The sequence below is a fragment of the Rhinolophus hipposideros genome, assembly GCF_964194185.1.
Source record: "Rhinolophus hipposideros genome assembly, chromosome: 7".
NCBI lineage: Eukaryota > Metazoa > Chordata > Mammalia > Chiroptera > Rhinolophidae > Rhinolophus > Rhinolophus hipposideros.
The window spans coordinates 99,268,203-99,281,802 of NC_138053.1; the positions used below are offsets into that span (position 1 = coordinate 99,268,203).

Consider the following 13,600-nt stretch of genomic DNA (forward strand, 5'->3'; position numbering starts at 1 on the left):
GCGTCTGAGAGGTGACCTTATTCCCAGAAACCATCCAGATAACTGGCAAAACACTAAGCAGTCGGGGGTCCATCCGTGGCTCGGAAGAAGGAAGGGGAGTTTATCAGACAAAAACTGGCCGTGTGCTTGACACGGTGTGGGGTAATTCATGTTATTTCCCTAAGACGGCAGCCTAAGTTCTTCTATTACCACGGACAGTCTGTCCACATATTGCCGTGTGTGACCCGGAAAGCGCTGGCGTTGCAGAGCAGGCTGGGTGTGTGTGCAGATACACGAGGACATCACGCACGTGGGGGTCACTCAGCTCGCGGGGGAGGCAGATGGTCCAAACACGTCAGTCCCCGAACGTCAGCTGCTTCCCCTCAACCCGGATCAGCAGGCAGTGGTGGTTTCTGCCAGAAATAATCTATAGACTTCTGAAATGCAGCCCTTTAAACAACATTAAAACTTTTTTTACAGAAATTTTCTTCTCAAATGTTTTGCGTGATTCCTTGCTGTGAATCCAAAATACACAAGACATAATTTGCTCTCTTTTAAGGGGCCAGGACACCACCAGGACCTCATGCCTGCTAAGTGTCCAGCCCTGGGATGGCACATGCATACAGCCCTGGACAGGAGGAGCAGGGCAGGGGACAGGTCCCCTGGACGGTGCCCACCCAGCCGTGAGTCCAGGGCGGGCCTGTGACCGGGTAGCTTCATTCTCGCCCGGGAAACAAATCAGCCCAGGCGTTCACTGTCTGTGCTGGGTGTTCACTGCAGGCCGCTGCGGGTGCCTGCCTGGTCGTGGCGCTGATCCTGAGGCAGCTGCTGGGAGGCCCCAGTCACGGACGAGGAAACAGGCTCCTGGGCAGGAGGCCACCGTCTGAACGTGGCCTCTGTGCCCTGAGCCTCTCACTCGCAGGGGCTTGTTCTGGGAGGTGGCCCTTTTCCCGTCTCTGTTCTTTGTCGCGGTGGAGAGATGGAGTGTTGGCGCCCTGCGCCCCTGGACCCTGCTCTGTCGCCCAACCCTCCAGTGCTCGGGCTGCCCACGCCACTACCCTGGCCCTTCCGCTGTCTCTGGGGGAAGAAGGTGATGGTGAGAACGGCAAGGGCCTGGGAGCCACACAGATCTGTGCTGCGATCCCATCTTGAGCAAGCGGCTTTGCCTCCCTAAGATGCTGTTTTGATATCCTTAAAACGAAGAAAGGGAGGCTTAATTTTCAGCCTTGCTGGGAGAACGGGGATTGTGTGGAGCGCGTTCAGCAGAGGCTGGACCTGTCCAGGATCCTCTCGCGGCTTCGCTCCTGGCTGGCGCAGGGACTCGCGGGTGCACCCCTCCACGCACCGCCACGCTCACACGTGTCCCCTCCGCCTGCAGACTCGGCCGCAACACCCTGCAGGCCTTTCCCCACGCCTCTCCCCACCCGTGGGCACCTCAGATGCTTTGGATGAGCTGCACTGGAGTTCCTCCTGAATTAGGCCCCCAAAATCCTGGTTCCCCAAAGCAGGTTTCTCCTCCCTCGTTCATAATCCCACAGCAGTCCTGATTCGGTTCCCATTGATCCAGGGCTGACTGTTCCCTAACTTCTTTATCTCTGTGTTGGATTTAATATTTCTCCTCCCATCACAGAATGATTTGGGTCTGGAAAAACATCTACACCCCCTCAAGGGTCTGCCCATAGGGCCAAGACCCAATAGTTAAGGAATTTCAAGTGCAGGTAGATTTTGGCTTTTATTTCTAAGGAATTTCTAGGTTTCTTATATAAAAACTATATTTTAAAAACATGAAGCATATTCCTTACAGCTCTACCACGTTTAAATTTAGAAGAATTTCTGCAAATACAGTGCAACAAAGAAAATCAAATGATTCATGTTGAAGTTTTAATTGATTTTCAAGTTAATATATAGAAATATTTGCAAGTTGTTTATCCTTCAATCAAAACATATTCCCTCAATGGAACTCACATGTCTTTACCTGCTTTAGGTTTTATTCAATCACCTTTTGAGACAGAGTTTGAGGGATTTTTAAAGTACTTCGGACAGCTGTTAGGTGGGAATGGCCAATTAGAGAAGAGTCTCAAGTCCTATACCCTCTCTTTAAAATATGTGTATACTTCAGTGCATATGTTATGCAAATACATTTATCATTTTAACAGAAAGAGCACCTGCGGCATTTATGGATACATTATCATGTCAGATTTCTGTCATGCATGTGTAAGTTGTCTACAGAAAACATACACAGATTTCTAGTTTAATTTTGATTTCATGGAATCCCTTACCTTTGCCATTGGGAGACCACAGGTCTCAGAAAGCTTCAGGTCACAGGAGAGTGCAGTTGATTTGAATGGCTCCGTTGTCCCAAGTAATTAATACAATATTAAAACACAAAATAAGGCCTCTGCACACTGAGAAATTGTGTAGTGATATTGCAGATTTATTAAAACAGAGAAATAAAAGTATCAACTGACAAATATTAATCAGGTATCAGTAAAATAATAAGTTGTACCTGGGTTCACACCTCCATTCTTGAAGAAGAGTGTTTTTCTAGTGTAAATGGATCATCACTGATCTCATTGAAGGACATTGAATTCATTAACATGAGCTGAATGATCCTAAAAAGGAATGATTCCCACCGAAGGCTAATTGTTACTTTACTTAAATGCACTTATACATTCTAAGAGCATGAGCATAAAACAAGTCAGATTTGATGACTGCATGATAACTGGTGGCTACTGTAAAGGACGTTCCTTGTGAAGCATGGCTTCAAATCAGTGATAGTAAATATGTGAACTATTCTTGATTTGATGGCAATTTAATGATAGTAGACAATGCACGTTCAGCAGGATAATAAACTGAAATATTTATTGATGTTTCACACACATGCCTCCTAGGTTCACTGGGTACTGTTCCCTGCCCCAGCTCATATGGTACCACTTCCATTCCCGCGTCTCAGGGAAGGGATGCCGCAGCAAACTCAGTGAACAAATCTGGCATTCCCTCAACGCTCTTGAGTCACACTGCAGAGAATGCTGTCCTAAAAATCAGGGCTTGATTTTTAAAGAGCCTGGATTTTGAAAATGTAAGGTTAAGCGCCAAAGGATTAAGGCACACATTTTTTTTGCAACTGGCAACAGACTGGGGATTCTGACAACAGAGCAGTCAAAATAAAATTAACTTCTCATTCCAAGCATGAAACATGGATGGACTATATATAATAAATAGCTAGGTACAAAGAAAGAATACACGGTAGACCTCAAAAGAGGGAAAATAAAATCTCCAGGCATCGTAAAGTAAATTAAAATGCAAAGCCAGAGTGAAAAGTGTGGGGCATCTGTGGAGTTAACCCAAGACTGTATAGACCCTGACATAGCCCAGCCCCAGAACCCAGGCACTCAAATTCAGCACACCCCTGGCATAGGAGACAGGGCTGTACAAGGCAGGATGTGCAACAGAGAAGCTGGCATAAAACCAGGACCCTGAGAGGGTTATTCATTACATGACTGGGGGGTTGGGGGTAGGAACAAAACCCACCAATCCACTATCTCAGGTGGAAGTTCATCAGCTGCTGTGGCATGACTTAGAATCACCTCCCTCCCAAAAGAAAGAATTCCAAGCTGTCACCACAAATGAGTGGGTGTAGGCTGAGAATTTGCAGTACACTTGTTGTACAAGATGCCCACACTGATGAAGTAAAAACTTATTTCCATACTGCTGACGTTCTTGGAGCCCCAGGTGAACATACCATTGTCCCATAAGAATATTTTCACTCTGCAAGTCATGTGTACTTAACACACAGGGAAGAACTGTCACGGATGATGAAGATAAACTCACAATAAAAATTGCAAAACAAAAGAATGGCTGAAACTCAAAAGATACACCAAAAGAATTAGAAGTGTCAGCAAGTAAACAGTTTGAATGAGAAAAAAATAAACATAAATATATTGAAAATTGTTATACACATAAGAAGGAATGAAACTATTGAAAAAAGAACACTAAGGAGAACAAAAAACATTTGAAAAAGAAACAAATAGAACTTCTACAAATGAAAATATAGTCACTGAGAATAAAACCATAATGAACAGCAACCCAAATTTAGGTTAAGGGAGTCCCTGAGTGAATAAAAGTGAGGAGTCCTCAGTCTCTCTGCCTGCCAACTTTTAAAGAAAAGTAACATCAATTTAAAGAAAAACAACTTTTAAAGAAAAGTAACATCATTTAGATCCTCTAAAATGTTTTATTCACAATGTCTGGTATTTACTCAAATGTTACAAAGCTGGCAAGAAACAAATGTTATGAACAAAATCCATGAGGAAAAAAAAGGAAAACATCCATGAGAAAAAATTATAATAGACTCACAAATGATTAACCTTGACATTGTCTGATAAGGATTATGAAATAACTATGAATAATATACTCTAAAAATTTTTAACATAAAAAAATAAGATCAATAAATGAGAAATTTCACCAGAAGACTGGAATATGAAAAAGGGGGCAGGGGGGGAAAGAGAAAATTTTACAACTACTGGTAAAAACACACATTGATGGATTTAATGGCACATTAAATGGTGGAGAGAGATGAGAAAGTTAAATAACTCAAAGGTAAGTGGAAATACCTGCACTAAAACGGAGAGAAAGGGATTTTAAAAAACAGTGAAAGAATAGAAGTAAAAATGAGACACAGTGACAAGGCTAACATACATGTAATTAGAGACTTAGAAAGAGAAAAGAGAGATGTGGCAGAAAAAGTATATTTACAGAGATAATGGCTAAGTTTTTTTTTCAAACTTATGAAAAATAAAAACCCACATATTCAAAATCTCTAAAGACTACAGGCAGGATAAATACAAAGAAATTCATATCTGAGAAGACTGTAGGAAGACTGCTAAAAAGAACACAAAGGGAAAAAATCTTGGTACCCGATCAACAGTAAAACTGGCAGCTGACTGTGCAACAAAAATGATGGAAGAGACAGGGCTGGAATTATGGAATTATGGGTTTAAATGTGCTGGAAAATAATAACTGCAAAATTAGAATTTTGAGACCAACCAAAATGTCCTTCACAAAAAAAGTAAAATAACATATTTACAGATAGACAAAAACATAGCAAATTTACCACAAGTAAACTTACACTAAAAGAAACATTAAGGAGAATTCTTTAGGTAAAAGAAATGTGGTCCCAAATAGGAACGTAGGGCAAAGAGCATCAAAAAGGGCATATTTGTGACCAAATATGAATTAATGTCACTGATTCAATAAAAGATAGTAATAGTCAAAACATATTGTATGTATTGTAATCAATGTAGAATTTTAAAAGCATAATTAAAATTAAAACAGGTGCTCATATAAAGATAAGTGAAAATTACTACACTGAGAGACAGACAAGACAATTACTCAGAAGATAGCTGGCCCAAAAAACCGAATAGATGGAGAGTATAAAACAGAGATTGAGAAATTAGAGGATATAATAAGATGACTAAAAGCAGAAGCAGTAAATATTTTTAAAAGGGAAAGAGATTTTGTTTTAAGAGATCTTGAATAAGAGTATTGTGAAATTAAAGGAACACTCACACACTCAATTTGAAAACCACATAAACACTAGAAATAGAACTTTCTAAAATCCACATTTAGACAAATGAGTAAATATACAAAAGAGAAGAGACCAAGAGGAAAGCTTAAACACAAACAAATAAAATGACACACAGATAAATAAATAATGAAAGGACATAAAACCTTCAAAATGACAACTGACTTTGCATCACTAATTATAAAAACTGTAAGACACACAGTTAGCCATTTTTTGAAAAATTGTGGGAATAATTTTACACCTAAAATTTCTATCTCATCAGCAAAAATGTCCAGGTATGGCTCTTTTGTGAGTATGTTTCTGCTTTTAAGGATTCCATGTCTAAGTCTAGGTCTATTAAGCTCTCTTTCTTAAATTAATTTTGGTTTATTTTTATTTTATGCAAAAGTATTAATTATTTTCTTTCTTTCATATTAGTTGGAATAAACTGTCATCAGAAATGAAGCAGAAAAAGAGATTTTCAGAAAAAAAATCAAGACTGAGAATCTTTACATTCTTGCACCATAGCTAAAAGAATATCAAAGGTCATACTGCAATTTTATAAAATTGAACACAGAAACAAGAAGTATGATAGGAAAAAATGTTATGCAAAAATATTGGCAAACGCATGTATTTGAAAAAAATATTTACTACAAAATTAATCACTTGTGAATTAAAAACTGTGTTGAAAATACCCACTGAAAAAAATACCATTAAAGATGAGGAATAATCAGAGTCGACATTCAAATTTTATTGGTAAAGAAGATGATGAAGTTAATATAACTCTACATACAGCTGTTGATTCTATGCACTAAGAAAACTTTTGATTTTTTTATGTAACTAGGACATGAAACTTTCAATTAACAAGGAGAAATAAATAAACTCATCTCATGTAATGCAATTTAAAAAAATAAAAATAGACCAAAAAAGAAGAAAAGAAAATGCATGATAAATGACAAATTTGGCATAAGTTGACAGAAATAATCCCAACTATGTTAGTAATTAATTTTAATATAAAAATAATAAATTGTTTTATTCAAAGGTAGATGTTATCTGAGAGAAACACACACAAAAATCCATTAGCATCCTGTTTAAAGATGAGGAAATAATGAAAGTTAAGATGTACATTACACACAGAAAATACTAATGAATAAAAGAATGCATTGCAACTATTTCAATAACCAAAGAAATAGACCAACCTTGTGGCAAACAAAAGCATATGTGAAAAATAAGTTTATTTCTTAATGATCAAGGGGAAAATTCACCAATAAACCATAAAAGTACTTACCTTACATGCACGTGGACTCAGAATACATACTAACAAATATAAATGTAAGAAAAAAGAGAACATATTCATTATCATACTAGGTAATTTTAACAAAATAAACAATAACTTGAAAATTGATAGAGCAATAAACTTAGTTGTAATTTTAAAATATTTAAATGACACAAATTATCAAGCTTAATCAGTAAATATCCATGAAACTCTGCACCCAATGATTAAAAAATTCACTCTAAATATATCCAACTTTTGAAAGTTTAATATGCAGTGAGATTTTAAAAAGCATTTAAAAGCTCAAATATTTTTATATCAGACCATTTTCTATCAACTACAAAATATCATTAGTAAGTAATACAAAATAATTACCAAATAAACCGTTTAAAAATTAAAAACTCAGGTCCTAACATTTTATGTCTCAAAGAAGAAATTACATTGGAAATTAGAAGGTATTTCAAACAATACTGAAAACACTTGTAGGATACACCAACATACTATTTAGAGGGAAATTTATTACCTTACATTAATATAGTAAAAAAGACAAAGTGTGAACATTAATCAACTCACAAACTCACTAACCAGAGACATGTAAAGTACAATAACAATAAATGATATGCTATTCACAAATTGGCTAGAGAAATGAGAGTTTAAATTAAGGTTAAGAGTGTATGTGAGCGGACCTGCTTTGGAGAAAACTTAGGCAACATATAGTAAAGTGAAAACTGACCATAACCTATTACCCAACAATTCTACTTATTTGGAATACAGGCTAGAGTAATGGTTCTCAACTTTTTTTTTATTTATTTACCCATACTTAGCTTTATCCTGAATTGACCATCTATCGAGAGTTCACGTCCAAAGAGTAGAAAACAATAAAGGAGCCTATCCAAACAAGTCTCTGGCATGTGGGACATAGGGCATGACGTTAGGAGCCCTGTTTAGGGAAGGAAATGTTGGCCAGGCCATGTATGCCATTTTTGTCAATGATTTGAGCACTGAAGACTGGCGGATTCAGGATGAAGCATTTCTGGAGCTCCTTTAGACATTTCCTAAGAAGCTCCACTGCCCTCTCACGGGAGATAGTTGGGGTGTAGTACTGGTGCAGGATCCTGAGAGTCAGGAAGGCACCATGGCCATAGGCTGTAAAAGGGGCCTTGGCCAAAGCTGCCAGGTAGTCCAGGTAGCAGGGAGCTGGACCCTCGTGTTCGTCGCAGCCAGCCAGGAGTAGGTTGACATGATATGGTGTCCGACTCTGAAGACAGTCAGCCAGGTTTGGGCATGTGAAATTAGCTGCTGCTGTGGGAGACGATTCATAACCATTTTGCATCTTATAAAGTTGCACATTTTTCTGAATATATTCTGCAAAGTGTACAGTGTCTCCAGCCTCTCCAACGCATAGGAAAGAGTAAGACTTTTTCACTTATTTTAAACATCTTGTCATGATCATCCTTCATCTGGACAATACTGCTAGCAGCCACCTGGTTGGAGGCAACAAGGACATATTCGGGGCCCTGAATGCCAAGGAGGTACTCCATGATGGCGGGACGCCGGGGGCTGCAGGTTCAACAGACAGCAGGACTCGCTGGCTTCTTGGCCTCACCCATGAGACAGCACCCTGGTTCTCAACCTTTTGTTGTTGGGTTCCCATTAAAACCATCACCAAATCATATGTACAGATTATACATGTTTATGTTATGTTTACACAATGGTAAAGAAGTTATTTCTATTTCATCATATTAAAATTAAAAAAAAATTGTTACACTCATTTTTCAACATGTCTAATGAAATTCAAAAACCATGACACCCTCACCATCCATGATCAAATCCATGGATAAGCTCCCTGACTCAGAAAGGTTTTATTGCTTCTATTAATCCTTGAAGTTATATTTCTATTTCCCTTCCCCTAAATAAATTTATGCTAGTTACTTATTTTTCTAGACATCAATCACACCATCATATTTCCCTGTGAAATATATAAATGTTAAAAATTTTAAATATTCTATGTGTGTATGGGTTGAGGTGATTAATTTACAGTTTCCAATAATCTTTTGACAAAATAAATGGCAATGTCCACTTCCAATATATGATTCTGGCATTGATCTGTAAGAAAAGAATATGAAAACTTGTATTTCCTATTTCTTGATATTACGGAGAATGTGCAGATGAGACACACATCAAGATGTGGGATACTGACTAAGATGATTCTCATTGCCAAGAGTAGAGAAAACAATGGGAAATAACTCTGAAATATTAAGTTTTCAGAGCATGAATTGTACAAATTATAATTCTAAACTAATTAAGGGAAAATAAAGGGAGATAGACACATAGACAGATAATAAGTACATAAACAGAAAGAAATAGACAGTGATTAAAAACTTGCCATGTTCTTGCTGTGATGAATTAGGGGTCTAGATACTTTAGTAGTTTTTATTGGTACTATTGGCTGTGTTTTTGTGGGAAGGCCCTAGCAGCATTGTATTCTGACTATAGTATGGATATAGAAGAGTCAAGATGATTAAATATTGATCATTATGCCTGTTGTCTCTCTCTTTCAAGAAACTTCAATAAATGCTCTTTTTAATTTTACCGTTGGCATAAGACAGTGAAAGACACTAGTATTTCAAAGTGCCTGTTTGTTTCTTTCCATAGATTATTTTAACTTTTAGATAAATGCACCATAGTAAGATTGAGGACGGGAGAGTTACTCTTATTTGTAAAGTGGGGTAAGGAAATTGGAAGGGGAGTTAAGAAAGCAGAAAAAGAATAAAACAGGAACAAAGCACAGTTGGGATAAATAGAAAATAAATAAGATGGTGGGTTTAAATATAACCATAGAGAAAATTGCATTAAATGTTAGTGGTCTAATTTCTCATGAAAAGACAGGGATTGTAAGGTTGCGTTAAAAAATCAGTACTCAGGGGCCGGCCCGGTGGCTCAGGCAGTTAGAGCTCCATGCTCCTAACTCCGAAGGCTGCCAGTTCAATTCCCACATGGGCCAGTGGATTCTTAACCACAAGGTTGCCGGTTTGACTCACGCAGGGGATGGTGGGCTCTGCCCCCTACAACTAGAAAAGGGCAACTGGACCTTGAGCTGAGCTGCGCCCTCCACAACTAAGACTGAAAGGACAACAACTTGAAGCTGAACAGCACCCTCCACAACTAAGATTGAAAGGACAACTTGACTTGGAAAAAAGGCCTGGAAGTACACACTGTCCCCAATGAAAAAAAGTCCTGTTCTCCTTGCCCAATAAAAAATCCTTAAAAAATAAAAATCAATACTCAAATATATGTTGTCCACAAGAAATTCACTTAACCACGACACATATATGAGGTGTGATCAAAAATACTATTAATATTTAAATTCAAAAAATTATTACAGTAAAGACGCATTGCCAATAATCCCCCTCAAAGTACTTCTCCTCACTTCAAACACACTTATCCCATCATTCTTGCCACTTTCTGAAGCCATTCTGGAAGCCCTTTTCTGTGAGTGTCTCTAGTTGCACTGTTGTGGCTGCTTTGATGTCCTGAATCGATTCAAAACATTTACCTTTCATGGTCATTTTGACTTTGGGGAAGAGCCAGAAGTCACCTGGTGCCAGGTCCAGTGAATAAGGTGCATGAGGACACACCATAATGTTTTCATTTAACAGAAATTGCCGTATACCAGAAGTGATGTGTGACATGGAGCGTTGTCATGCTAAAAGATGATTTACGGCACACTTTAAAACACACCTTTTCTCAACTGTAGCTCACACCCGACTGACTGCACAGAACAAGTTGAAACTTGTCGCACACTGTGACTAAAGTTCGACATGCCGCTTCCCGTATTGAAGATCCCTGCCTTTCTGTTGGATGGCACTCGACAGCAGCATTCATTTTATCTTTTGATCATACCTCATAGTTTAAAAATAAAAGCGTGGAAAATATGAGTATATATCATGTTACCATTGAGCATATAGCTAAAGTGCTCACATAAAGCTAATATTCACTATTTTAATAGCAAACAAAAATAGGAAAATAAATATTAACAGGGTTAAAAAGAGACATTTCACAATGGTAATAAAAAAAAGGGGGACAATTCATCAAGAAGATAAAACAGCTATAAACATGTATACATCAACTACCAGCTTGAAAATCCCTGAAACCCTGACAGACAGAACTGAAGGCAGAAATACACGTATTTACAAGCTTGTGGACTGAAATGGTATCCTTCAGTAACAAATAGAAGAAGTAGATAAAAAGTCAGCAGTGATTCCAGTAACCAACTTGACACAATCGACATTTATCATACATCCACCCATCAACAGCTAAATACGTATTCTTTACAAGTGCGAGCAGATGATATGCTGAACGACCAAAAGGAATTTTCAGTAAATTTAAGGGATTAAATGCACACAGATTATGTTCTCTGATCCCAATGTAATTCATTGAAAAGCATAAGAGACAGATCCAGCCCCATTCTTCTCTGCTCTTGTATCTATTCCCTCCCAGCACTCTCTGCTGTGGTCACACTGGTCTTCTCTCTGATCCGTAACAGTCTACACCCAGCTGAGCCTAGCCCCTAATTCCACACATACCAGCACCCACAGGACTACCTCTTCTAAAGCCTTCCAATGCCATGGCCATCATTGGTCAGTGTGGGGAGAAAGGGTGGGAAAGACCCCTTTCCATATTTCCTGGAGTGTTGCAGAATGTCCACAAGGATGACTAACTACCAAGAAAGTGAGAACCCATTCTTCTCACAAGTGGGGGGATGTCAATAAACGCAGTTTGCTCTACCATCATCACAATTTGGCGTGACGTGTACACACACCTCGGTGTTGACTCCAAAGCCACCACTTGTCTTCTCGGTGCACTGTCTCAATGGAGACAGACCCTGTCATTACACACCCACCATCCCAGTAACTTTCCTGGTCCAGCAGGATGGAACCAAGCACAGTACTGGGGCAGGCACACAAAAAATGCTGTAAAATACATTGTTCTTATGCATTCCACAGAGATTTCAGCAATTTAACTTGCGAGAGTCTAGAACACACAATAATTTGTATGTAAACACAGAAACAATGGGTCTTCTTTTAAATTATTTGGGTGGATTTTGTCATTAAAAAACGTGTTTTAAATAAATTTTAAAGATTTAAATATTTATGTATGTGGCTTCAATTGTTCAAATCATGTAACAAGTGTGATGTTTTTTAAATCTCATTTTCAGTTATCTGCCCTCTCTACTTCCTAGTCTATGTTAATCTAATCTTACTTTACACTCAGCCTGTTGATACACGATTTTGTTTTCAGAAACGATTGTTGGCATTGGCATTAATTTGAAACCATAGTTGTCCCAGTCACTTGCATTTAGCCATTTGTGCTTTATTATAATAACTTTTTGTTCTTAAGTTTGCAATTTTAATCCTTTCCATAGTCAACAAGAGTATGCTTTCAGGGCTTTGTTTTCCCCCTAATTACATCAAATGTCCTAAATCTTTAAATACTTGAGAGTATCTATTATCTTTACTTTTGCATGATGACTCCAGTGGGTACAGAATTCTTGACACAGTTATGGAAATCCATGCAGATTAAGTTTATGGTCTTCCTTAGTCATAACTCTACTTTCCTGTGTATTACCTTGCTTATTTCAATGGCATTTTAGAAAAGAAATAATCAGTCTCTCATAGTCACATGCCAAAATTACTCAGCTTTTTTCTTATTATGTTCCTAATAGCAGCAAAACCACTTTTTAAAGGAGCCTACATTTTGTTTAAATTCATCAACTCATCATTTTTAGGCCACTATCCTGACTTTATTTCTTATGAATTACACAACCAACAAAAAAGCAAGACCGTTATTTCCAATGTACAAAAATGGAAATGCATGGATGTTATCAAGCATGTCACAGCTTCTGAGAACTGCATTTTATGTTATGACTCTTAGATGCGATGCAGAACCACTGCCTTCCCATCCCATCAGTCACTGCTCTCGTGAGCACACCAGCTGACCAACTGTTTACTTTCTTGGTAATGCACCAGCCAAGGTCACTGCCAAGACCAAGATACCATCTAGCACCGTGAGTCTTACAGACTTCCGTCATCTTATATAAGTGTCCTAAGAGTCAGAAATGTGTCCCTGACACTGGATCAGACACATCGTTTTGTCAAGTTTTGATTTGAAACTCCATGTATCACGTCCTAGTAGGCAAATATGTTGGGTTTCTGATAATTGAGGCCTTTGTGTTGGAAAAATGAGACATCCTCCCAGCTGAAGCCTACGGCTCAGTTGCAGAAGCCACCAAGAACCCCATACCCCAATAACAGAGCAGACAGTGCACTGGAGCATTCTACCAACAGAAGCTCCTAAAAACATCAATTCTTCTATAATGCTGTTGAACCATTATTTCAATCTCCTTCATATAATTTTCTCTTAGAGAGCCAGAGCCCACTCTGTGTTGATATATATTTCATGGAAGCCTCAATCATGGATGTTTGGCTGTTAGACCTGGGAGCAAGGTGGAGTTTCCATCCAACTATAAAAATTTTAGATTTGCACAGAAATTGCTTAAACTGGTGTAGTTTGTTTAATATCTGTGTACATACAATGTCAAAATTCTATACATACATGTTTAGAAGAATACTATTGAAATCATTTCATAAATTAATTACTCTTTATAAACGAATGGATTTATTTTAAAAATACAATTCCCTACATATCTATGTACAGTCGACTGCATTTTATAGAAAAGCAACAAGAATATTTATCCCAAAAAGGATATACCATTTATAAATTAT

At 38.1% G+C, this 13,600-nt stretch overlaps 1 protein-coding gene across 1 annotated transcript; it reads right to left on the reverse strand.

Annotated features, from left to right (window-relative positions):
• Positions 1-7,746: 7,746 nt before the first annotated feature.
• LOC308499918 (proteasome subunit beta type-2-like) lies at positions 7,747-8,356 on the reverse strand (the record flags this gene model as incomplete). Its single annotated transcript, XM_081053839.1, has 2 exons — positions 7,747-8,180; positions 8,287-8,356. The coding sequence occupies 2 exons, from the start codon at positions 8,354-8,356 to the stop codon at positions 7,747-7,749; spliced, it is 504 nt and encodes a 167-aa protein (XP_080909965.1).
• Between the last annotated feature and the right edge of the window lie 5,244 nt (positions 8,357-13,600).